Source organism: Siphateles boraxobius, unplaced genomic scaffold (genome assembly GCF_051911475.1).
Source record: "Siphateles boraxobius isolate OS27281-9 unplaced genomic scaffold, OSU_SipBor_1 12, whole genome shotgun sequence".
Taxonomy (NCBI): Eukaryota; Metazoa; Chordata; class Actinopteri; order Cypriniformes; family Leuciscidae; genus Siphateles; species Siphateles boraxobius.
In genome coordinates, this window is record NW_027508722.1 from 1,514,332 (window position 1) to 1,542,082 (window position 27,751).

General features: G+C 39.6%; 1 protein-coding gene across 3 annotated transcripts in view; it reads right to left on the reverse strand.

The window, feature by feature from the left end:
• grik2 (glutamate receptor, ionotropic, kainate 2) overlaps positions 1–27,751 on the reverse strand; it is a 285,837-nt gene that overhangs the window by 72,539 nt on the left and 185,547 nt on the right. For all 3 annotated transcript variants that reach the window (XM_077206044.1, XM_077206033.1, XM_077206055.1), the window contains 3 exons: positions 26,825–26,938; positions 8,611–8,817; positions 2,585–2,808 (listed from right to left, as the gene is read on the reverse strand). In XM_077206044.1, the coding sequence (XP_077062159.1) occupies positions 2,585–2,808; positions 8,611–8,817; positions 26,825–26,938 (545 nt within the window). The remainder of the gene's footprint in view (positions 1–2,584; positions 2,809–8,610; positions 8,818–26,824; positions 26,939–27,751) is intronic.

Consider the following 27,751-nt stretch of genomic DNA (forward strand, 5'->3'; position numbering starts at 1 on the left):
GAAAGGTGCATATTCTGAACCAACTTAGATGGCAGTTGTAGCTTGTTATAAACTTATGTGATCATATTGCCAGTAACATTTATAAAGCACAAGTGCATTAACCATAACACTCTTGGGTTAGAATGCAGTAACCCAAGAGTTTTAGGGTTAAAATAAGGCATTTTCTGTGGATTTCTCCACACCGTGCTTCAGATGAGGAACCAATGGAAAGACCCAATGCAAATGAAAATGGTTTTGTATGATTAATGACTAAAAAAATTGTTTCTCAGCAAATTATTCACTACAGTATATGACATTTTAAGTACAATTCTGGGTCTAATATGAATAAATAATAAGCTGTCGATTACACTAGATAATTTCGACTCATACATCAGTTTCTAAAAGTACATACAAAAAGTAATTTCAAATGGAAGCACTAAAAGTATAATGGAACAAGAGGCCAGTTGCGTTTTGTAATTATGGGATGGATGGGTTGGATGGTTGCCTGGCAACTTGTAGTTTAATATTTGCTATTCAAATCGTCAGCCAGTACCTCATTTGAGATAGAGACTTGCACATTTACATGTGCAAGGAACAGATTTCACTCAGGAACCCATCACTTCTTCCAATTCTTTTTAAAATGTATTTATTCCTTTATTTTTGCAGTATTTGACATTTATGTAAAGCTTTATGTAAAATCTTCTGATGAAAGGATCATGATGTGAATCAGTTTTTTTTTATTATTATACATGTCACAGTTGCATATAGTTTTTATACGTTTGCAAAGAAAATGTATGGATGTGTTGAACTTTCATGGATTTGAAAATTAAAATGTAAGAATATTAAAGTTGTTTTCACATCTGTTTTCTAAATGTATGTTATAGATCTTATTGTGAACAATTAATCTGTGCACATGTTTTATTTGTACATTTTTGTTTTTGACCTCATAATGTGCAATAAAAATGTCAAAACTGGACGGCACCCTGCATTTGTACAGCCTCCATACAGCGGGAAATGTTTGCAGTTTTTGACTCATGGATGCAGTGAAGTTGGCATGCTATATCTGCCAATTTGGGAGCAATGAGGAAAAACATGAACTGACAGTTGTCAATTCTGAGCTGTGAAATATAAGCCCTATCAGGTATAAAATAACTCATTATTTATGAACAGATACATAAAAAGTCCATTTTATCGCCTCCTTTCCAGAAGCTTCCTTTAGCCAGTGGATTCTGCAAATGCTAATTTTTTGTTTGTTTTTACAAACTGAGAATGAATCGAAAATATTTTCTAATTGATATCTTAATTTGCACCAAATCCAGAATATCCATTAGCAAGTAATCTCTACTTATTCTAAACAATTAAGTGTAATTTATTTATCATACATTATACATCCTAAAGATTAGGCTACTTCATTTTGTTTTAGCAAATTTAAGCAGTTATAAATTTAATATCCTAATGTTTAGGAATAAGTATATGTCGAGCAGTATCTGCTGCTAACTATACAAACACATTTTTGTAGCATTAGATATCATAAAATGTCAGTTGCCAAAGGAAATGTGAAGCAGGATGTGGGAAAACCCAGTCAGAAAAGAAAAAGATACAAACTAGACAGTAGGGACAGCGAGGGATGAGGAGGGAGGGTTGCGTTTCACACCAGAAATCTCACTCACACACACGCTTGAACACTCCCGCATACCTGCTTTCTGTCGTTCACAAACACACACACACACTGTCTTTAGACTGTGATTTAGCATCTTTGCTTTAGTGGTTTGTGCTATCGTGCATTATCAGAGTCGAGGCACACACTGTATCTCCTCAGCGTCAAGACAAGAAGACCAAAGCAACCCTTAAAGTTTCTCTCTCATGTGTGTTTCCTATGTGTCCGTGCTTCATTCTCTCACTCAAATGAAAGCCTTAACTCTTTGTTATCTCCTATTCACACCTGCAAGAATTTCATAATTCTACAATTTTCCAGGAAACGACTGAGCTGAATCTCATGACGTTTCATCATGTAAATATTGTGAGTGGCATTCAGAATTCTCAAAGAAATATTAACCTATTCCTTAAGTCATCATTTACTCATGCTCATGTCGTTCCAACTCGGTCAAACTTCCAAAAAATTTTGGCGTAGGTGTCTTTTTTCACTGTTCAGACACATTCGACCACATGACAGCTACACTACGAGAGCTATCCAAATGTGTTTTCGACTACATCTAGAAAGTGGATGTACAAAATGGACAAGCTCAAAACTTTTTGGACCCTGTTTACACCTGTATTTAGCTCCATCCAACTGTGATCCGATCGACCCAAACACATCTTAACACCAGGTGTAAACAGGGCCTTTGAATCATCACAGGCCTATTTGCCTTGATCTTTGATAACATGGCAAAGAAGTGAAAAATTCACATTTAGCATTCCACGGAAAGAAAGTCATACAGATTTGGAATGATATGAGGGTGAGTAAATGTCAGAATCTTTATTTTTGGGTGAACTATTCCTTCAAGGCCACTAATGTTAAATCTAAAAGTGCACTGCTTTAGTCAATGTCAATGAGATGAGGTTATGATGTGGGGTTATGTCTATATATATGTGGCTGGTATGTTACCTGGCTATGACAAACAGCACACAACTGACACCCAAGTAAGCGAGCAGAATATACATCCAGATGTCGGGGGAGAGGGGGTTGAGAAAGGAGAACACCCCGGGGTTGGTGCCGTTGGGCTTGCGGTACAGTATACTTATCCCCAACGTCAGGAAGGGTTTGGAAAAGTCGATGACCTTCTCCCGCACGTACGTGATGGCCAGCGGTGCCACTGCAAGATCAGCTTTCTGCCAACAAATAACGCACAGGGAAAAGAGCGATAGGCTGTAAATCAGGGCAAGCAGAAGCATTTAGAGGAAATCAAATTAAGAAAACAGGGCTTTTACACATCACACACTCTGCCCCACAGCGTTTAAGAGGAAATTTAAAGCCCTCTCGTGGACTCGCGCTCTCTCTCTTGATTTACCTGCTACTGTTTCAGCACTTACTAAAGCCTTTCATGATTTACTGGGTCTAAGGGACCGGAGGTGCGCTGAACCGAATCCACTCGCTCAGCTACCCAACTAGACTAAAAAATGAAAATAGCACTTATGAAAGAGGGAAAATCAAGGGGGTTAAAGGTTTTACGCAGGTCTGCCGACGTTGCCTCACTGTCAGAAGCGGGAATATCCTGTGTCTCAGATTGTAACTTTTAGTCCACATATAAAGATTTTTTAACAAATACACTGTCCAAGCTATTCGACATGATGCAGTCGATGGTCATTTTTGTTACTGTGAATGCATAACAGTTCACTAAAATTTACCAGTTTTAAAAAATCTGTGAAGCCGCAAGAATGGGAATCATTGCTCTTTCATTAATGAGGCCAAATGTTTGGAAAATGTCATCACCATCCAATTCAATCTCACGAGAAAACATAACTTTTTAACATTTTAACAATTGGTGGTGAATTACTATGATAAAATGTCAAATTGTTTGGGGGAAAAAAGTAAACTTGAAGGTCTAATTCTAAACCTAACCATCAGTATGGTGTAAGCAGATTTCTAAAAATAAAAATAGCAAATAACACTTTACAAATTCATACAAATTCACCACCAATTCATCAAAAGGTATAATTGTTATAGTTACACATTATATTGATAGTCCAATTCAGACATTCTACTAACATAAGTAACTTTGCAACTACATGTCATCTAACTCTCATTAGAGTATTAGTAGACTGTTAATGGTTCGGGTTAGTAGAATAAGTTGACATGTAGTTGCAAAGTTACTTGTAATCAGTAGAATGTCCGTCAAGGAGCATCAAAATAAAGTCTTAGCAGACTTTAAGCAGACAGTCTAATAATTCTCTAATGAGAGTTAGTTGACATGTTGTTGCAAAGTTACTTATCGTTAGTAAAATATCTAAAGTGGACCATTAAAATAAAGTGTACCTATAGTTATTTAGATTATGTTGGACAATCAATCTATTTTCTAATCACACCTCAGTCTAGGGGGTTTTGCTTAAAAGTAACACAGATCACTTCTTGGAAGAAATAACCAAATTATTTTATTTATTTTTTATTTTTTTTTGTTTTGTTTTTTTACATTTCATTACTAATAATACAATTGAAACCCCATAATTAATCATTGAGGACTAAACTGTGTATACACATCAATGATGCAACATGACACACCCCAAACTAGATCACTCCCATTGTAAACAACAGAACCGTCTATACTTAAAGGGGTGGTAAAGTATGATTTCACTTTTCTAACTTTAGCTAGTGTGTAATGTTGCTGTTTGAGCATAAACAACATCTGCAAAGTTACAACGCTCAAAGTTCAAAGCAAAGGGAGATATTTGCTTTTAAAGAACAGGACTACAACAAACGGCTGGTAGGGACTACACGTCATTCCTCCCGGGTTTAGTGACATCAGAAACCCTAAAATGTACATAAACCCCGCCCCCGGAACACGCAGTCCATGTTGAGAAGAGGAAAAGTTGTTGTATAAGAGTACATTTGTGAGTCAGCTCAAACTTTAGCATCCTTCTTTTCACATGCAATAAAAAGTCACTCTGTGTGCATCTCACAACAGTTCCTATACGAGCGATTTATAGATTAACATGATAGAATATCCTAATTGAAGATAGTTAACTCCACATCAGCAACATAAATTCATCAACTAACCATTCAGAGACGTCCTGTTGCATTCTACATGTTGTCACTTCTTCTTGAGTCTCTCCATCTTTTCTGACTCCGTTTTAACATTAAAGGCAGAACAGTTTCTGTCATTTTAGTGTGTCTGCCTGAGGTAATCGCACAAGAGCTCTTGAAACCCCGCCCTCTGAGGCAGCTCATTTGCATTTAAAGGGCCAGGCACAAAACGGTGAGTTTTTGCAAACCCTCAAAAAGTGTCAACTTTAACATGCGATATAAAAATATCTGTGGGGTATTTTGTGCTAAAACTTCACACACACACACGCACACACTCCGGGGACATCAGATATTTATTTTACATCTTGTGAAAATGCCATTTTACCACCCCTTTAAAGAGATGTGGCGTCTATGTAGTCATTACATGCAAATTATACTGCGGGACAAATTGAGACACTGTAAATCAGAAATCTGCAAGACAAGCATTTTAAGGCATAATAGGCACACTCCCAATGCAAATAATGTTGCAAACCGTACAAGGCACTATAATTATGCTGATCATTTTAGCCTAAAAGTGTGGCATATGGAAAGTGTTCCAGATCCGTTACTTATGAGGTTTATTTCCATTAAATACTTCCTCGGAAGGCAGATGATGACGCTCTAGGCAAGCGCCTAGTTTACTTATGCCTGGCATCGGTCCTGCCTACACAAACACTACTCAACATGCCTGTGTGATGTTGTCATCACTGTGACAACCACAGCCGCAATAATCAAAACCATGTCTTCTTAGCATATCAATAAGGAGTAAGACTGTATATACAATGTAAGGGTTGAGATGTGTCAACTGGTAGAGATGCTGCTGTACTGTTTATGTTCACAGCACAATTTTAAAAATCCAACACTATAGTCTGTTTTGCTTCCATCGCAGGCTTAATTGTTTATAATGGGAGAGATACAGATGTGATGCTTCACTCATGTCCAGTGTAAACATGCCATAACATCTTGATAATGGTTGTCAAAAGCAACAATGTAGCTTTTCAGAGGTGTACTCATATGCACTACCATTCAAAAGTTGGGGGTTGGTGAGATTTTTTAAAAATGTTTTTAACTAAATCTCTTATGGTCGCAAAAAGCTGCATTATTTGAATACAATAACAACATTAATATTGTGAAATATTATAACTATAATATTATTATAAGTTTTCTATTGTAATCTATTTCAAAATGTAATTTCAAAAAGCATCATTACTCCAGTCTTCAGTGTCACATGATCCTGCAGAAATCACTCTAATATGATGATTTGCTGCTCAAGAAACATTTATGATTGTTATCAGTGTTGGAAACGGTTGTGCTGATTCAGATTTTTGTGGAAATGGTGATGCATCAGGATTCTTTGATGAAAAGAACAGCATTTATTTGAAACAGAAGTCTTTAGTAACATTACAAATATATTTACTCTTACTTTTGATCTATTTAAAGGGTTAGTTCACCCAAAAATGAAATTTCTGTCATTAATTACTCGCCCTCATGTCTTTCCAAACCCTTAAGATTTCCGTTCATCTTTGGAACACAAATTAAGATATTTTTAAGATAGACTGTCTCTCCATTGACAGTCTATGCAACTACCACTTTCAAGTCCCAGAAAGGTAGTAAAGACATCATTTCAGTAATACATGTGACTCCACTGGTTTAACCTAATTTTATGAAGTGACGCGAGTGCTTTATTTACAAAATATTAATCAGACAACATCTGCTCCCGTGTCAACACAACATGCATGCGTAGTGATGCTCTCCTGAACACGTGTTGGTGATTAATATTTTGAAAATTGAAAGTCGCAGTTGTGTAGACTGTCAATGGAGGGACAGGAATCCCAGAGTTTTCATCAAAAATATCTTTATTTGTGTTCTGAAGATGAGAAAAAGACTTTCTGGTTTGGAACGACATTTTAATTTTTTGGTGAACTATCCTTTTACTGTATCCTTGCTCATTAAAAAATATTAATTTCTTTTAAAAAAGTATATAAAGTTTAAAATTGTGGTTTCTAGAATGAAACATAACTTATTGAGTATTTGCTTTAACTGTGAAGTTATTTTTACACTGATCCCAGACATTTTTTGTAAACTTGTAACTTTCAGGTAAGCATCTATCAAGCTCCAAATAAAAAAGAAAGTAATCAAATGACAAAAAATCTTCAAAGTATCCTGTTCTGCACTATATACTCTCTTTTAATAATAGTTTCAAACCTTCAAACATATTTAAGAGGCTTAACATTTCAATGACACATGTCTAAGCCCAGTGCTGAGGTTTTATAGTTTGACTACAGTGTAATTGTGAATGTGAGATTACACCCAGTACAATTTCGATGTGATAATTCTTGTGACACGGTAAAGGCGTTATTCCTCCTCCAGAACTGATGCAGGGCCCGCTGTCTGAACGCTGACACGCTAAAACTGACATTTAGTTCAATTTCACTGCTTTTACTGGTAGAATTGGTATAATTTCACTCAAAATAAAGGCTTCTGTCTAGAATTATTGGATTGTCTATAATTATTCCCAGAAGGGGCAAATTAATGCCAGAAGTGAGCAGATGTTGTCTCGCTACCTTCTTTTTTTCTTTTTCTTCTAAAGTCCTTTGACAAGATATTTTTATCTCTAGCACATCAATGTACTGGCAAACTGCAAACTCCAGACTGCTCTGAAAGCTTGTCAAGGCCAATTACAGTCTGTCCTGCTCTCGTCTTTTGGGGGGGTTTGCCGGGGAATGTTAAGACAACACACACACTTTCACACCAGACGATCCGACCGTGGCCAATTGAGGAGCAGTGACTAAGAGAGATGTCTGATATATAACGGATACTGCTATTGAACACAGGGTGTGCAGAAAATGCTGCTTTCTCAGAAATGTGTTTATTCCTATCGCAGTCTTAGAGGAGTCTAATGAGGATATCGAAGGGCAGTGTTTGCTCCTGTGTGTATGTGTGTGTTTGTAAAAGTGTGTGTGCTTAATAAGCTCTATAGGGGGAAAACTAATGCCAGATTTTTCACTTTGTGTCCTCTCGGCAGTATGTGCTTGAGTTTTATTTTATCGCCATCTGCTGCACACAGACACACACACACACACACACACACACACACACACACACACACACACACACACACACACACACACACACACACACACACACACACACACACACACTGTTAATCTTATTTTCATATCGGTTTCCTCTCTACACTGAAAGCATCTCGTTGTATTGTATAATCTTGACACGTCCCTTCTGCAGCAGGGTGGAAGTGTGTCCGGATTGTGTACCATCCTGAATTTAATGAAGAATTAAGTCAAATTTTTTAATAATGTAATTGAAATTGAAACAACGATTGAAACGAACATGATAAAACGTGTTATCATACACAAAACATATGGGGTCTGTCCAGAAATATTAATTAAGTTTCAAGAGCACACTATAGACATGTTTGGGGTGAGATATTTTTTTTCTTACAGAAATTAATACTTCTTTCATTCAGTGAGGGTACATTAAATGCATCAAAAGTGTCAGTAAATATTATTAATTATTAATATTAATTTATAGTGTTACTAAAGATTTATATTGCAAATGCCGTTTATTGAATTTTCTATTAATCAAAGAATCCTGAAAACAATTTATCATGTTTCCCACAAAAATGTTTTCAACATTGATAATAGTGATCAGAAATGTTTCTTGAGCACCAGATCATCATATTAGAGTGATTTCTGAAGGATTATGTGGCACTGATGTTGAATTCCAGTTCAACATCTTTGGGGTTGGCCAAGTCTATATCCTGTATATTCACATTTATGATTTGAAAGGGAGCCAATTTTGCTCAACCTTGCAGGGTTGTACGGAAAGATGTGTGGGAAAAGAGCCAAACTGAGTGCAATCAAAACAGTGTTGGATGGTGAAGCCTGACTCACGTGGTCCATCAGTTCTCGGACCATGCCGTTCCACTGGCCCGTGCTTTCCTCCTGTGCTCCGTACTTGCCGTCCTCCACTAGTCGCAGCTCGTAGGAGAAGCCCAGGATAGCAGCCAGCTCTCGCAGCAGGTCAATGCAGAAGCCCTCGAAACGATCGTTCCCGTACAGCGGCTTATCCGACTTCTTGAACATCACGTAAGGCTCTTCCTGAGGAGGGACAACACATTGTGTTCTGAAACATGTCTGATGTACGTCTGATAGGGCTTGCAGTGAGTGAAAAATCACCTCAAGCAAGATGTCATGCACCTCAATATAATATAATATAATATAATATAATATAATATAATATAATATAATATAATATAATATAATATAATATAATATAATATAATATAATATAATATAATATAATATAAAATAGCAATTTAATAATTTTAAATAATTGCAGACACATTTGCAAAAAAAAATCACAATTATATTTGATTAATATTTGAAGAAAATGTTTTAGTGTTTTTTTATCTACACAATGAAAGTCATTTTTGGACACCAACATTTCTCAAAACAACATTTTGTGTTTCACAGAACAAAGAAATGTGATAATACTTTACATAAAGCATTTTTTTTATACAATGCATTATAAAAGTATTTTAATGCAAAAATTATGTTTTGTTATGCATTGTATGGTCTCATGAAAAAGTACACAGTTATAATGCATTATAATACATATCTATTCATTGTTACACCTTTGGAAAGTACATTGCATTAAAAACATTTCAAACAACCAATTTCATCAGTAACAAGGAATCTGCTAATGTTATAATGTATTTTGACTGTGGTTACAATTATTTATGAGACTATATTATATATTAAATATATAATGCAGATTTGGAACAACACGAAGGTGAGTAGCCTAAATGATGACAATTTTCATTTTTAGTTGATCAATCCCTTTAACATTGTGTTAACTGTGTGATGCATGAGCAACAAATAAGCAATTTCTGAGACAGCTGATCTTGGCAATGAGAATGCAGATATCTGGTTTAGACTACAGGAAGCTGGTGTGAACAGATCCTTCTATACCAGCGAGATTCAGGAAGATTTGTCATGCCAGGGGAGCTTCAGCAGAGAGAGAGATAAGCGCTTGCCCACCCCCACGCTGCTCACCGCCTGCATATTCACAGTCCTAATGAACCAATGAGAGCCAGCCTGTTCACAGCAGGAGCCCGGCATAGAAACAACACTTCTTCTCATGCATCAAAGCATCATGTACGTACAAACTATTTTTGCTTTTCCAACGTTTTAGTTTTTGCTTAAATTCTCTGAGCTTTGAAAACCTTGTCAGTTCAGCCAAATTAAGGCTTGTCCAGACCGAGGCCATCACATCGCAGAAAGATCGAATCACACCGAGAGTCAAACGAAAAAGCATGTCAGTCACTCTCATGCTTTAATGCAAATCAGCTAATTTAACAATAAAGATATCACTCACTTTCATAAAATAGAAAAGTCATCTGATAATGCAGATATTACCCGCTTTAAAGCAGTGAAAGATTTAGATTGTGTTTAGGATTTTAGAAATAGATTTATTATAGATAATGTTTACTTCAAAATGTTTAGATTCATTATTTTGAACTCGAGACCGACTCATTTCAAAAACAGAAACTTCAAAGACTGTAATATAAATGATTTCAAGCAAACTGAAACTGGTTGATGGATAAAACATGATATGATAAATTGGAACAAAATATAATTATCATCAATGGACATGAAATGTACCCTATATTGTAGAATTACTCATATACTTGTTTTGTTGTATAGAAATAACTAAAATGTACAGTTTCCTGATATTTTAAGTTAGATAAATTCTGAAAGTTTATCATCACTATAATGTAATGTTAATTCTAAGCTTAATAAGAATTCTAAGCCTAAGAATTCATAAAACTTGTATATATATTATGTTTGATGAAAGCACAGACCAACTTTAATTGTTAAGTTGATACAGAATTTGTTTTATTACATAAGTTGAGTATACTCAAAAAAGTCTTGAAACTGGTTGCATCATGTTTTTTTCTGCTTTTGCACAGTGTGCATGGACTGAAATAATTTTGTCTGCAAAATTTCAAAGAGCAATGGTAAATATGACTGCACCTTAAGGCATTAGATTTGATTAGACATATCAAATAAACATTATTTAAAATCATGTATATTATTCAATTAAAAGTTTTACTTGAATTATACTAACAATACAATTTGTAATGACCTCCCTATTGAGCCAGTTTTGTTTTGTAAGCATTTCATTTCCGATCTTCCATGTAGCAACAATATTACCGGCTGTTATTCACATCTACACTACGTATATAGACAAAAGTATTGGGACACACTTCTTAATAATTTAATTCAGGTGTTTCAATCAGACCCATTGCCACAAATGTATAAAATCAAGCACCCATTCTCTGCATTTACAAAGATTTTAGGTCGTTCTGAAGAGCTCAGTGAATTCAAGCGTGATATTGTGATAGGATGCCATCTTTTCAGTTTGCAACATTTCATCCCTGCTAGATATTTCATGGTCAACTGTAAATGGTATTAATGCCAAATTACCAACACACTGCTGATTCCATAGCTGAAGAAACTTCCATTAATATCAGCACAAGAACTGTGCGGCGGGAGCTTCAAGGAGTGGGTTTTCATGGCCAAGATGCTGCATACAATAATAATAATCATTTGTATATAGTGCTTTTCTGGGTACTCAAAGTGCTTCACATATGGAAGGAGGAATCTCCTCAACCACCACCGATGTGCACATCACCTGGATGATGCGACGGCAGCCATATTGTGCCAGAACGCCCACCACACACCAGCTTACCGGTGGAGAGGAGACAGTGATGAAGCCAATCATGACATGGGGATGATGAGGAGGCCGTGATGGACAGAGGCCAAGGGGCAAATTTGGCCAGGATGCCGGGGTTAAACCCCTACTCTTTTTCGAAGGACATCCTGGGATTTTTAATGACCACAGAGAGTCAGGACCTTGGTTTAATGTCTCATCCGAAGGACGGTGCTTTTTGACAGTATAGTGTCCCTGTCACTACACTGGGGCTTTAGGACCCACACAGAACACAGGTTTAGCGCCCCCTGCTGGCCTCACTAACAGCTATTCCTGCAGCAACCTGGTTTTCTCAGGAGTCTCCCATCCAGGTACTAACCAGGCTCAACCCTGCTTAGCTTCAGTGGGCAACCAGTCTTGGGCTACAGGGTGATATGGCTGCTGGCTATACAAGCCTCACATCACCAAGTACAATGGCAAGCGTTGGATGGAGTGGTGTAAAATATGGCGCGACTGGACTCTGGAGCAGTGAAAATGTGTTCTGTAGAGTGATGAATCACACTTCTCTGTCTGGCTATCCAATTGTCGAGTCTAGGTTTGGTGGTTGCCAGGAGAACGGTACTTGCCTGACTGCATTGTGCCAAGTGTAAAGTTTGGTGGAGGGGGGATTATGGTGTGGGGTTGTTTTTCAGGGGTTGTGAAAGGAACTCTTAAAGCTTCAGCATATTAAGCCATTTTGGACAATTCTATGCATCCACCTTTGTGGGAACAGTTTGGGGAAGACCCTTCTTTATTGCAGCATGACTGTGACCCAGTGCATAAAGCAAGGTCCATAAAGACATGGTTGGATGAGTTTGGTGTGGATGAACTGGAGGCCTGACTTCAACCCAACCAAACTAAATGGGGTGAATTGACACGGAGATTACGAGCCATGCCTGACATCACAAATGTTCTACTCTCGAAAATCTTGTGAAATTTTACGAAATCTTGTGAAAAGCCTTCCCAGAAGAGTGTTAGTTGTTATAGCAGCAAAGGGGGACTAACTCCATGTCATTAAAGTCCCTGTTGGCGTAATGGTCAGGTGTCCCAATAGTTTTGTCCATGTAGTGTATCTGGAATGCTAGGTTGAGACACATAACCCAACCACTTATATCATAGCAGTGTTTTTAAAAAGTTCACCTACAGGATGACACAAAACCTTGCTTTGCCATCGCATTAAATTTTGTCACTGCACACCTGTTGTCATTATTGCTTTCATCATAGTGTTAATTAGTGGTTTTTAATAAGGCAAGCATCCCTATTATTATTTCTCATACTTAGGATAAATCAATAAACAAACCTGTATCACTAAGTTAAAATCAAGTCAAACACCTTTATTTTTACAGGGCTTTATATAATAGAAATGTTTTCAGATTCACAATAGCACACATTTGCGCTACAGACATGAATGGTACCTCAAACTATGCAGCATTCATTTATCAACTGGTAACACCGCTGAAACAAATCCTTTAGATTTACAATGAAGGAAGGACTTAATCCATATCTAAAGACCAGAATATCACAGAGATTAGGGGTGGGCTCTGTTAGAAATTGAGCCACCCAGAACACCTGAGCAATAACATAGCAATGTACTTAAGAATTCGGAACATCCTGCACAGCAATGCCCTAGCAACCACTCAGAACACCTTAATAACTGCATATCAATGCCTTATCAAACACCCTTAGCAACACGGTGAAAACCCTTAGCCACCGCATAGCATCATGACGGAGAGTTTTCTATAGGAATGCACCAGTCACAATTTATTTTGTGTAATGTAAAACATAATTTCATGAGTCAGGTCATGAATTCTGCTTCACTAAATTCACTCGCTCCACCGTTCATGGTGCATGAGCTCTAAATCAACACAGAGCCAATAAGAGCTTTTACATTAGAGATGTTAGTGGACTGGGAACCTGTGTTGCTTCCAGCTCAGTCAGAGCTACCTTTAGTTTATGAGCACTGACCGCACGCTCCTTCAGGCCTGTAGCGTTCAGGTCAGATTTTCATTGGCCGAAAGCGGTGTCAAATAACCCCATTGAGTTCTTTGTGCTTGAGCATTGTTTGTACATGTGTGTATTTCCATGGAAACAGTGCCGAAGTTGGAGAGGGTTGCTCACAGTGAGCGATATTTCATAACTTGTCTGAGCTTTTTAAACACACGTAGCGCTTTGACTTATCGCTGAAGCTGAATACTCACTGAGCACTGCGGCTTTCTTTTCCATTAGGCTTTTGTTTGTGATTGGTTTTACATTCAGCTGGATTTCATTTAGAGTGCTGAACTCAAACATCTGTGAGATCTACCAGTCTGCACAGCCAACAAATCGCTCAGAAGAGTGACATTTTGCTTGCAAATGGGTTTTTAATTAGCTTCAGTGATTTTACAATTATTTTTGATCAATCTTAAAATGGATCCTTTAGCATTGTCGTTTTTGTCTTTTTCTGTTACTTGTTCTCTATTCTTTCCTTCCAACGGAAATGTCAATTTATGATGAAAGACAGGAAGCGAGAGAGCGTATACCTGAAAGCTCGTCTCTGTGTGTGTACGCATGTTTATGCCAAACAGAATGCAGATCATTCAAGGTCAGAAAGCTGCAGTGGCTGATGGGTAGAACAGCTTCCCACAAATCTGAGAAAGATGCATTTTAATATCTGAAAATGCTCCGGAATGCTTTGAAGTACTTGTGAAACATTTCATAGAAAAATAGGAGATGCATTACGTTTTCAGAAGTGCCAGAGGTCTTTGTTGCCGAAAACCTGCTATTTCTGCATTACAAACCAGCCTTGATCAACAATACCAATTTGGAGACTTCTGCACTCCTAAAACACTTGAGTGACTTCAGAAGTTTGTTAAAAGCAATTTTGTTTCTTCTTGAGATCTATTTCATATTGAATACATTTTGGGTAACTCTCGCAAAACCTCTCAGGAGTATGCATCATTTTGCACAAAACAAAAAAAAGATATTATATTTTGCCCATTGGGAAATGAAGGCCATTTGAGGACCATTAAGATGTTTTGCACTGCAACATTTTTATGTGATAATAATAGAATAATTCAAACATTACGGCCCACAAAGGGCAACAGCACATTTTTAAGGGTAGGACTTCACTACCCCAGGCCTAATGAGTACACTATGCCATCAAAAGACCCAGGACAGCAGCCGCTACAGTACACTGACAACGAATATGAATATAAAATAATAATAAAATAAAAAAAATTACACAATATTTTCTTGATTTTGATTTTGAAGTGCGAAGTAACCCAGAAATGTTCTTAAGTTTTGTGAGATTTACCAATTGAATGTGTTTAAAAGCATTGCACACTCAATTTACTCTTCTTATTATAATCTATGTATTAATCTATATGTTTTGGGAAACAATATATTTTGTACAAACAATAATGTAAATCCGTTGAACCAAAACAGCTGTGGGATTCTTACAGTCTGTCGAAATCCAACTGCCATTACTACCAAATTTTCCCTAAACATTTTGTCCAGCCAGGAACCTAAATGCACTGCTGCATTTGCGCTCAATTCTGTTTGTTAACATTAAATTATATAATTTATATTACATTCCTCCTACAAATAGATTAATAGTTTTTGGGTAACACTGCATTTCAATAGTCCACTTTAGACATTCTACTAACTATAAGTAACTTTGTAAATAAGTAACTGCGAACACTTTAGTTTAATGCTCCCCCAGTAGAAAATCTGAGACAAGGACAACTTTTAATCCGAATCTAGATTTCTAATAAACCTGGAATTGTATACTATGAATATTGTCGACTCTTTGATGAACTGATTATATTCCTCTGTTGCATAAGTCACTTTGGATAATAGTGTTTGCTAAAAGCATAAATGTAAATGCAATGTTACATGTCTGTCTAAAAAGCATCTAAACTGCCTAAGACAATTTATACAACCTCCCCCGGAACAGCAAATATTGCATCTAAACTCATAAAAGAGCAATTGAGAGAATAAAAAGTCTAATTAAACCGGCAATCCATTCAGCAAATGGGAGAGAAACTACCCCAAAGCCTAAGTTACCTTCCATTACTTGCCATCTAATTATAAACATGAATATTTTGACTGCTGGAAACAATGATACTGGGTCAATCAAAACTTTTTTTTAAAATAAACCCTAGTTGTATTAATTTTCCAATTCTATGTGTAACAGTGCACTTCCATATAGAGTCATATCTGGAGGTGAAGGGGCAATTAAATCCAGTTGCAAAGCTATAGAAGACACTGCACTGCTGCGTCCTGAACTCAACAACCCTAGACTGAAATCATTCAGCTTTTTAATCACAGATTTGGAGAACAAAACATCCTGGAAGATGAGAAAATAAGACAAAACCGAACTGTATTGTGATATATGAGTAAACTATTCATCAACTGATGTGTAGTCTACTGCATACAAAACTAGCAACCAGTATCTGCCTGGAAACAAGATTACAAAGCCAACGTTTGTCAGGTTACTCAGGCAAGGTGTGTGTAAGCACTAGGAAATGTAGCCTAGCTTACAAAACTTTCCATAGGAGAAAATGTATACACAAACTAAACAAAAAAACCCCCACTGATATTATCAAATATTAAAACAAGGCACCATTACGAATGGTCTTATGCAAAGTCAGTGAATAGATATAGCAGGGTCGAAAACTAGTTGCAAAAAAAAACACCAAAATTCAATACACAGTGGTGTTTCGTTACTAAACGAATCTCCGTTTTTGAACAAATTGGTTGAGTGAATGATTCAATGACCCATTCATAAAGACAGTTACTTTCTTCATTCCTGAACAAAACAGCCATTTTGAATGAACTGGTTGAATAAATGAGCCGATGACCTACTCATTTAACGTGGCTTTTCAATTACGTGCTGCCACTTAATGTCAGCTTTACTTTATATATTATTTTATACTTTTACTTTCTATAGTCAACATTTGTTATTATCTCATAACATTAATTATGCAATTGTAAATGCATTCACACCACCTCTGAGCTGCATTAAACAGCTTGTGCAGATACTGTATCTAAATGCCACTTCAGATGCAGCTGCTGTGCCACCTTTGCATTGCAAAGACAGACTATGTTGCTACTGATTTAATTTGATCTGATTTCAGCCATATGGTGTTATTTGGACTTATTTATTAAAAGTAAAGAATTATAAAGACAAAATAACACGTTAATTTAATAAGGTCAGAAAAATGAAACAATAGAAAATAAGTTCCTTCAATTATTTTAAGAGGGCAAATATCATTGAAAAGTTAATTTCTGTCACTCCTGTACAGTCGATGGAAGTATCTGCTTCCTATAACAGTGATAAGGTCTCTCAACTCATCTTTCAGTACTTTTTTTTTTTAAATGTAAGTGCAAACCTGCATCATGTTTGCTCACAGCCTATTAATAACACTTTCCTTTCTTCAGCAGCACAATGACGGCTTCAGAGGCAAACCTGAGGGCATTAAACTTTCATGTAAGGACTGACATTCAGCGCTCTGTATTCAGCCCTCCCAGCAATCTCCTCTCACACTTTCTCTCCTTTCATTCATGACAGCTTTGATCCTTGGCTGCCTGACTCACACAACTAGCATTTGTAGCATTTAATGCATTCTGATCGGTCACTGAGAAAATAAAAACTCACACTATACTCAGTTTAATGAATTTGACCTTTTGCCTTGAATTTATTTTGTTTATTGACAAAAGTAAACTTACTCTGGGAGGGAGGATCTTGAAGCCCTAATGCACATGTAAGTTAAACCACTTTATCTGACATAATGATTAGAGATGCACCGATACTACATTTCTCCACTGCTACTGATAACCAATTATTCCGGATAACTGCCGATGCCGATAGTTTTTTTTTCTTAAGGAGAAAAAAAATCTCTCCCAAGCTAATGCTGTAAACTAGAGTGAACCATCTAATTTGGCACAATACTTGTCTTCATGACACATTTATTTAAACATACATAGACAATTAACAGTAAATAAAGCTCCTCTTTTTATAGCTGACTGACCAACTTAAAAAAAAAAAAAAATTAATTAAGGTGGGCGAATTTGTGCATACGTTCTAATTTAAAATCTGTAAATATGTTCCAAAATTTGAAACAGTTTGACAGCAAGTCCATCTTCAGAAACACTGAGTGATGCAACAGTGAGGGAGTTTAGATGCATGGAGCAGACATTTCCCTTTTTCATTTTCTGACTCAGAATACTGTCATTCTGCATGATCAAAGGGACAAAAAATGAAGATGTGGAAATTCTGAAATGCCACAAATGTCAATTAACTGACTGTTTCCTGTGACATTAAACCCGTTAACCTCTATGTTGTCATTTTGTTTTCATCTAGTCAATCAAAAGGCAATTTTAATGCAAGTTTGTGACATTGTTTGACACAACACATCAGTTTCTGGTATAAACCCGGGGTCGGGAACCTATGGTACGTGTGCAAGCATCACGGGCACGTGAGCAATAGTGAGAGATGTGCATGTATTTAATTTAGATACATTTCCTTCACTCCAGCATCTACATTTTCTGGTGATCATTCCTCATAGTCACACAGTGATACTAAGTTAGTAGCTATAAACAGGGGTGCACATCTTTTTTGGTCTGGTTTCAAGGGTGCACCTGGAGATGCTGCTTGGTACTCACACTTACACGGTACATTTATCCTGAAAGCTGCCTAAACGTAAAATAAAGGTCTGTGAACACCGGGACAAATTTCGCGCGATATTCGCCGACGTTTAACGCCTCGTGATTAAACAAAGGGCGCAAATGTGAGTGTGCACACCGACACGCGTAAAAGCGGCATTTTTTAAAAAACGCCTCGGGTTTGTTTTTTTGCTTCGACACGCCACGTCAAAAACTATCCGACCAATAAGATTGTCACTTTTGCTCACGTGTAGTGTCGGGAAGAAGACGAGGAAGATGCAAGGCAATGTAGAGTTTCTGGTCTCGTTGGTGTCGGAACATAGGAACTGTATGACAAACGTGACAGTGACTACAAAAATATTGATAAAAAAGAACTGTTGTATTGTGGTATTGCAGAGCAAATGGGCCTTGATGGTGAGTTTCATTTCACTTAATTAACTACTGGTGCTTGAAATATCCATGTTTTATTTGTATGATTTTGACAAGCGCGTAAATACCTGCTCTCTTCTTCTGAGTGACAAGCGAGTGTCAGAAGCGTAAAGTTGCGCAGCGCCACCTTGTGTACTGGGGTATTTCTGTTTTACATTAAGCGCCATCTAATGTCAGGGAATGAATTTGCATGTTCACTCAGCTCATCGTCATCTCTTGGGTGTGTACAATGCTGAAAAACGCCTGCGAATAACGCGCGCCGATATTTGTCCCGGTGTCACGGTATACTATTCTCTGGTTCCTTCTCGTCTCGTGTTTATGTTGTGGTATGAATGCACGTGCGTTGTGGGCGTGAGTGTGATGTCATTACCTGATCCGCTCCAGCTGATCATCATATCACCACCAGCTGCAGTCCATTTCCTCACCCTATTTATACTCACCGGTTTTTGTCCTCTTTGTCAGATCGTTGTTTGATGTCTCCTGTGTCGGTGTTCCAGTCCTGTCATCCCGCTCGTCCGGTGTTCGTGTTCTTCGTGGATTGTCGTTTCGTTGTGGATTATCGTTTGGGTTGTGTGGATTCCGTCTTCTGTGTTTCACCACTTCACGGTTCCTGTCATCACTTCTGGCCATCGAAGTCCCTGCGCTACCATTCCACGCCCGTGTCATTGTTTTGGTCATTAATAAATTGAGTTACTTGCTATTGCTTCCTGTGTTCTGTTCCCCGCCATGACAGAACGATCTGACCAAACCATGGAAGCAGCGAGTGCACCATCGTCTTCGTTGGAGGACTTCATTCGGCACAGCATACGTAGGATGGATTCCCAAGAGAGAAATTTGAATGACACGGGTCGTGCGGTACAATCTTTGGTGGCGCAGGTGTCCGAGCTTACCCAGCAGATCCAACAAATGCGAGCTCCCACTGCGCCACCCGCACCAGCCGTTCCCCCCACACCACCAGAGTTCCACCACCAGTCTGAGCCCCGCCTACCGGTTCCGGAGGCTTATTCCGGGGAGTCCAGGTACTGTAGAGCCTTTCTGACACGATGCTCGATGCATTTTGCGCTACAACCAAGAACTTTTCAGACTGAACAGGCCAAGGTAGCGTTCGTCCTGACCCTTCTGACGGGAAAGGCGGCGCTATGGGGAACGGCGGTGTGGGAGAACCAAGACCCATGCTGCGCCTCGTTCCAGACACTCTCCTCCGAAATCAGACGAGTTTTCGACCGCGCCGTCGCGGGGAGAGAGGCCGCCAGGGTGTTGGCCGACCTGCATCAGGGAGAGAGGTCGGTTGCGGACTTTTCCATCGAGTTCCGGACCCTGGCGGCCGAATGTCGATGGAACGAGGAGGCGCAGTGGGACATGTTCCTGCATGGGTTGGCTGACCGCGTCCAGAGGGAGATCTACGCCCTGGACCTCCCCACATCTTTAAATGGACTAATCGAGCTGGCACTGCGGGTGGACGCTCGACTCTCACGAGTCGAGCGAAGAGGGTCGTTCACCCGCACACCGGAAGGAGCCGAGGGTCCTAGGTCCAGCGGCAGGGACGCGGTCAGTCCCGTCTACGATCACGAACCCATGCAGGTGGGGCGAGCTCGGCTTTCCCGGGAGGAGAGGGAAAGGCGGAGGTCCCAGGGCCTTTGCCTCTACTGCGGGGGTACGGGACATTTCGCATACAACTGCCCGGTAAAAGGTCAAGCCCGATAGTAAGTATGAGGCTACTATCGGGTGGGATCTCCGCCAAGAAGACCTCATCCACATCTACCCTCCTCCCGGTAAGACTAAGATGGTCAGTCCACCAGCACGACTGTAGAGCACTTTTGGACTCCGGGGCTGAAGGTAATTTTATGGACAAATCATTTGCACTCAAGTTTCAGATTCCCCTCAAGCCCCTCACTCACAGGATTGCAGTACACGCACTTAATGGTCAAGAACTTCCCACTATTTCACTCACGACTGAAGATATTACCCTCATCACATCTGGCAACCACACTGAGACTATTTTTTTTTACATACTGGATTCACCCCTCGCACCCATCGTTCTTGGACACCCCTGGCTCATCCACCACAACCCCCGTATAGACTGGCAGCAAAGAACTGTGCTGGAGTGGAGCAAGGAATGTCATAAGTCCTGTCTTGTGTCTGCTTGTTCGTCTGTGCCTGTTTTTATGTTTCAGGAGGAAGCAGGGGATTTGTCTAGCGTGCCCAGGGAGTACCTGGACCTGAAGGAAGTGTTTAGTAAGTCTCGTGCTGCTTCTCTCCCTCCGCATCGTCCCTATGACTGTGCCATAGATTTACTGCCAGGTAAGTCTCCGCCCAAGGGCAAGTTATACTCACTGTCTGTTCCTGAGAGGGAGGCCATGGAGAAATATATTTCTGATTCTCTAGCAACCAAGTTCATTCGCCCTTCCTCTTCTCCAGCGGGGGCGGGGTTCTTTTTTGTGGGGAAGAAGGATGGTTCTCTGCGACCTTGTATCGATTACCGGGGGTTGAACAACATCACGGTAAAGAATACTTATCCTTTGCCGTTGATGTCTTCAGCTTTCGAGAGGTTACAGGGAGCTTCCGTCTTCACGAAATTGGACTTACGTAACGCATATCATTTGGTTCGCATTAGGAAGGGGGATGAGTGGAAGACTGCGTTTAACACCCCCAGGGGGCACTTTGAATACTTGGTCATGCCGTTCGGGCTGTCCAACTCCCCTGCGGTCTTCCAGGCACTCGTCAATGATGTGCTGCGAGATATGATAGATCAGTTCATTTATGTCTACCTGGATGACATATTGATTTTTTCATCTTCTCTCCAGGAACATGTGCAGCACGTCCGACGAGTGCTTCAGAGGTTGCTAGAGAATGGGCTTTTTGTCAAGGCGGAGAAATGCGAATTTCATGCACAGTCTGTTCCTTTCCTAGGGCACATCATTTCGTCTGAAGGAGTGCGTATGGATCCTGAAAAGGTTAAGGCTGTGGTCGAGTGGCCAAGCCCAGATTCCCGTAAGGCCCTACAGAGGTTTCTGGGCTTCGCCAATTTCTACCGGCGTTTTATTCGCAACTTCAGCCAACTAGCCGCACCTCTGACTGCCTTGACCTCCCCCAGAACGGCGTTCAGGTGGACAGACACAGCGGAAGCTGTGTTTGCCAAACTGAAAGGCCGCTTTGTTTCAGCCCCCATCCTTATTGCCCCTGATTCTTCACGTCAGTTCGTGGTGGAGGTTGATGCGTCAGAGGTGGGGGTAGGTGCAGTGCTATCCCAACGCTCTTCTACAGACGACAAGATGCATCCCTGCGCGTTTTTATCTCATCGCTTGTCCCCAGCCGAACGTAATTACGACATCGGTAACAGGGAGTTGTTGGCAGTCAAAGTAGCGTTGGAGGAGTGGCGTCACTGGTTAGAAGGGTCAGGGGTACCTTTTATCGTCTGGACTGATCATAAGAATCTAGAATACATTAGAACGGCTAAAAGATTGAACTCCAGGCAGGCTCGGTGGGCACTTTTTTTCGGCCGTTTTGATTTTACTCTCTCGTACCGCCCGGGTTCTAAAAACATCAAACCCGATTCATTATCTCGTATTTTTGAGCCTTCCGAACGCCCGTCTACTCCCGAGTGCATTTTACCCGAAACCCTATTTGTTTCCACACTCACATGGGAGGTCGAATCGAAGGTCAAGTCGGCCTTAGAAGGGGTAACGCCTCCGCCCGGTTGCCCACCGAATCGTTTATTTGTGCCGGAGGAATTACGGTCCGACGTCATTCAGTGGGGTCATTGCTCCAACGTGGCTTGTCATCCAGGAGTCAACCGAACCAGTTTCTTGGTTAAGCAACGATTTTGGTGGCCACTTATGGCTCGTGACATTCACAGTTTTGTCTTGGCTTGCTCAGTTTGTGCCACTGGTAAGACTTCTAATCGACCTCCAGATGGGTTACTCCAACCGCTGCCAGTCCCTTCGAGACCCTGGTCCCACATCGCGCTAGATTTTATTACCGCCCTCCCGCCCTCCCAGGGTAACACAGTCGTTTTGACCGTGGTGGACCGGTTCTCGAAGGCGGCTCACTTTATCCCCTTACCCAAATTACCCTCAGCTAAGGAGACAGCGTTGACTGTCGTAGATCACGTCTTTCGTTTACATGGCCTCCCGATGGACGTGGTCTCCGACAGGGGACCCCAGTTTGTGTCCAAATTTTGGCGAGAATTTTGTAGATTACTGGGTGCGACGGTTAGTCTGTCCTCAGGGTTCCATCCCCAGAGCAATGGCCAAACTGAGAGAGCCAACCAAGATCTGGAAAGGATGTTGCGGTGCTTGGTCTCCAAGAATCCTTCCTCATGGAGCCAACAACTATCCATGGTGGAGTACGCCCACAACACGTTACCGGTGTCGTCCACGGGCCTTTCTCCGTTTGAGTGTAGTTTAGGTTACCAGCCACCTATTTTTCCCAGTCTGGAATCCGAGGTCGCGGTCCCCTCTGCTCACGCCTTCGTCCAGAGGTGTCACCGTACCTGGACTAGAGCCCGTGAGACTCTACTCCAGGTGGGGGCGCGCACCAAGGCCAAGGCCGATCGCCACCGGTCAAGGCCTCCCGTATACATCGTCGGTCAAAAAGTGTGGCTTTCTACCAGAAACATTCCTCTCCGCTCCGTCTCCAATAAGCTTGCTCCCAAATTCATTGGCCCGTTCACTGTCACCAAGATCATTAGTCCGGTGGCAGTCCGCCTCAATTTACCTCCGGCGTACAGGAGGATTCATCCCGTCTTCCACGTATCCAAAATTAAGCCCGTGTTTCATTCGCACATTAATCCGCCAGTCCCGGTTCCCCCCCCGCCGCGACTCGTAGATGGGGAAACCACTTATTCGGTCAACCGTATTCTGGACTCTAGGCGGAGGGGACGCGGATTCCAGTACTTGGTGGACTGGGAAGGTTACGGTCCGGAGGAGAGAAGTTGGGTACCTGCTAGAGACATCCTGGATCACTCCCTTATCGATGATTACAATCGACAGGTAAGGGAGTCTGAGAACGCCAGGAGGCGTTCTTAGGAGGAGGGGTACTGTCACGGTATACTATTCTCTGGTTCCTTCTCGTCTCGTGTTTATGTTGTGGTATGAATGCACGTGCGTTGTGGGCGTGAGTGTGATGTCATTACCTGATCCGCTCCAGCTGATCATCATATCACCACCAGCTGCAGTCCATTTCCTCACCCTATTTATACTCACCGGTTTTTGTCCTCTTTGTCAGATCGTTGTTTGATGTCTCCTGTGTCGGTGTTCCAGTCCTGTCATCCCGCTCGTCCGGTGTTCGTGTTCTTCGTGGATTGTCGTTTCGTTGTGGATTATCGTTTGGGTTGTGTGGATTCCGTCTTCTGTGTTTCACCACTTCACGGTTCCTGTCATCACTTCTGGCCATCGAAGTCCCTGCGCTACCATTCCACGCCCGTGTCATTGTTTTGGTCATTAATAAATTGAGTTACTTGCTATTGCTTCCTGTGTTCTGTTCCCCGCCATGACACCCGGTGTGTACGGCCCTTAACACTATTTGTTCACTGTAGAAATTAAACATAGGTTCATCTGATGTATTTGTTCATCTTAAATTTCAGGAACAAAAAGAAATTACCGCTCTCAGTGTTACAGATTTTTAACTAAGTATACAAAGTCCTGAACATTCCACACACACACACACACAACTCACAATGACATGATGAGCAAAATACACCATTCACGTACACAAACAGGTTCAGAATAGGGTCACAATGGAAATCTGTTATTTATGAAAATAAACAAAATTAGGCTTTAAAAAAAAACGCTTCAGAAATATTTAAAATGCTGCACTATTTCTATGTCAGTCCTCAAATAAGCAAGTTGGAAAGTGATTGATGTGAAATGATTATGCTTAAATACAACGTGTTATACAATTATAAATGCATTAAATAAGTCACTTAATGACAAAAAGTTTGCCAATTCCTTCTATAAACCCGTAGAAATTCATTTCGGAAACCCTTACAATAGCTCAACTCCTAGCAGCAATAAGATTTAATGGACAATAACAAAGATAGCTAACAGCTGTTTCTCAGATGTTTCTCCCCAGAAAAAGGTCCCACTATAGAGATTGAAAAAGATCAGTCTGTGCTCAGATTTGCCAAAATGCCAAATTCTGCAATCAAAAGGCAGAGATCTCAAAATTAATTGAAACATTTCACAACAAATTATCCCCAAAGCAAATGATCTGTGCAATAATATCCATATACACTTTATAGATCATTTGCCACTAAGGAATGAATTTGTCACCGAGAGGAAACCCATGTCAAATCTGTCCATGCTGAGCCACACTGCCACACAATTTGGAGTGTTCAATAAAAATACCCAAAAAGTCAATAACTTTGACAGGCATATTATTATAATAATTTCATATTAGAAATTTTTCAATCACATTTCTGCTAAACCAAAAGGACTGAGTTAAATAAGCTAACACTGGCATCACACATATGAACGAATTTACAATTCGGATGGGGGTGGGGGGGTAAAAATTGGTATTGAACAACACAATTTTTTTCAGTGAATACTTAAAATGCAAAAATAATATATAAAATAGTAAAGGTAAAAGTAGTTAGCTTAAAGAAATCTTGCGAGTATACTTGCAGTATAAAAAATATTAAAATAGTAGTTTACTGAGAGTATTCTTCAAAGTGTACTTTCATAAACTAAAAATGGGTTAGAAGTATATGACTAGTGAACTAACAATATACCTATAAGTTCACTAGTATAGTTGCAGTTCTAGAAAAAAAGAAAGAAAAACATAATTTAAACTGGTGGCAAATTCAAAATGTACTACTACTATTAATGTATATTTAATGTATACTTTTATGAACTAAAAAGTTGTCAAGTTTACTCTCAAAAAGTATTGGAATAGTACACATACAAGTATACTACTAGTGCACTGATATTAGTACACTTACTTGAAAAAATATACTTCAAATTTATTTTAAGCATATTTCATTTTTTTTTGTGGTATTTTAAAAGTATTTAATAGGCTACTCTATCAAAAGCGTACAAGCCTTAGAATAATTCAACTTTTGATCAGACTTAAGAAAAGTAAAAGTAAAAGACAGCCAAATATACGTTGACTGTTCTGTATACTTGTAGTAGAATTCTTAATAAGTATATCTCAATCAAAAGATTAAGTACAAGCTAAGAATACTGAAGAATAATTTTGTGAAGTATTTTGTTTCCAATAAGTACATAAAAAGTAGACTGAAAGCATAATCTATAATTTTTAGTTTAAAAGAAGCATACTAATAGCACACTTGAAAAACACCGAACTTATAGAACTGATACGAGAACAGTGAGATACTTCAAAGAGTAGTTTATACAATTGTCTATACATAAACTGAAGAGTTTTCTTAGTTTATTTCATCAATAGGCACGTCATCTGAACAAATGACAAGAACAAGGACTGATTGGTGGTGAGAGACCGGAATGGTTGGAACAGCCTCAAACCACAAACCTTGAGTTCTTCGTCACTCAGGGACTATAATAGTGCAATCTGACATGAGTGAGCTGCCTTTAGCTTCAACTATCAGAGAAGTGTACAAGAGAAGGTGAAGGAGCAATACAATATATATTATATCTTTTAGCGAGAGTTTTAGAAACAGTTGTTTTGCCATTTAATTGGTTGTTAAACTCTTTCTCTGTTTATGGTTGTTGTTTTAGCTGTTTGGAAGGTTTAAGTGTTGCGTTGGGTGTTTATATCATTTAATTTGATTGTTACAAACGTTTTAGTCTGTACCTGTTTGGTATGCCCTATAGGTGGGGCTTCAGCCTATAAATATGCTTGCTGGCTAAAAGGATTACAGTTCTGATTCTGGACTCAGAGAAATCTAATACTGAGCAGTGTTGCAAACTTGGGGCATTTGGTTTAGCCAAAATTTAGCACATTGTTGCTGTTTTCTTTTCTTTTTGTACAGTTTTTATTTATTTTTATTTGCTCCTACACTGTAAATATTTTAGCAGCTTCCAATAAAACACCATTTTTGGATTTTGCTACTTTTTATACAGCACGTCATTTCCCTTTTCCAGTCCAACTGGTTGGCCTCCCAACAAAAACACTGTTTGGCATAATATACTCTGAAAACAAGTTTATATTATATAAAGGTAAAATTAGACAAAAATACTGATTTAGAAACTGATATATATATATTTATTTTATACACAGTTATGCCCAATCACTGAAATATTATGCATGCAAACTAGAAGAAATAAGAACCAATAAAATATTTTATTTAGATTGATTTACCAGTATAGTGGACACCACCAGTGATCTGTTGGCGAGAGAGTCAGTCACATTGGCTGCCTTTCCCTTCTGGTTCTCCGTCATGTTCAAACCACTTGCATGATCCCATGTCCCAATCTGGAAAAAAACAACAACTATATTTTCATAAATCTATGACATGATACAAAAGAAGAGAATTAATTCCTCAATAACATAATAAAGAGCACGGCCCAATATCCGACAAGTTTTCTTGTAGGGGCATATAATCTATAAAACAGTTCCCTTTCGATTGGAGCTGAGTGCTGAGACAGAATATTGACGCTGTGGGAATGCTTCTGTGTGGCTGCATCTGAAGCACTTGCCATCATCTAAACCGTACCCTCTGGACTTACGGGTACAAGATGCTAACACTGAAACTCATTGTGTTCCAAATCAAGTCTGGCAACTGGTTTGTTACAATAGAAGATGCTTACATTCTCAATCCATCTTCCCTAAACACAGGAAGTTTGCTTTCGGGGGCAAATCTTACCAACATCAGGTTCTTCCGTTCGGCCTAGCCTTGTCACCTCACACCTTCACAGAGTGCATGAATGCAGCTATTGCTCTTTTGCAATTACAGGGAAATGCTCAATTAGATTTACGACTGACTTGTTCTAGCTCCGTCTGTGCACTTGTTTAGACTCAAACAAGAATGTGCTTTGTCCATTACAGAGAACCACTTTTCTAGAAGTGATATAGGACTCGACTACGATGCAGGCACATCTGTCTCCTGCTCGTATCAAGTCGATTCTCTCAGCCATAGGCAAGATCAGGCTAGGCTAAGCCATCACTGTTTCAGAGACTATTGGGACTCATGACAGTCGTGTCCAATGTGATTCTTTTGGACCTTCTAAACATGAGACCATTGCAGTAATGACTGAAGACCAAGGGGTTTAACATCATCAGGCTTAT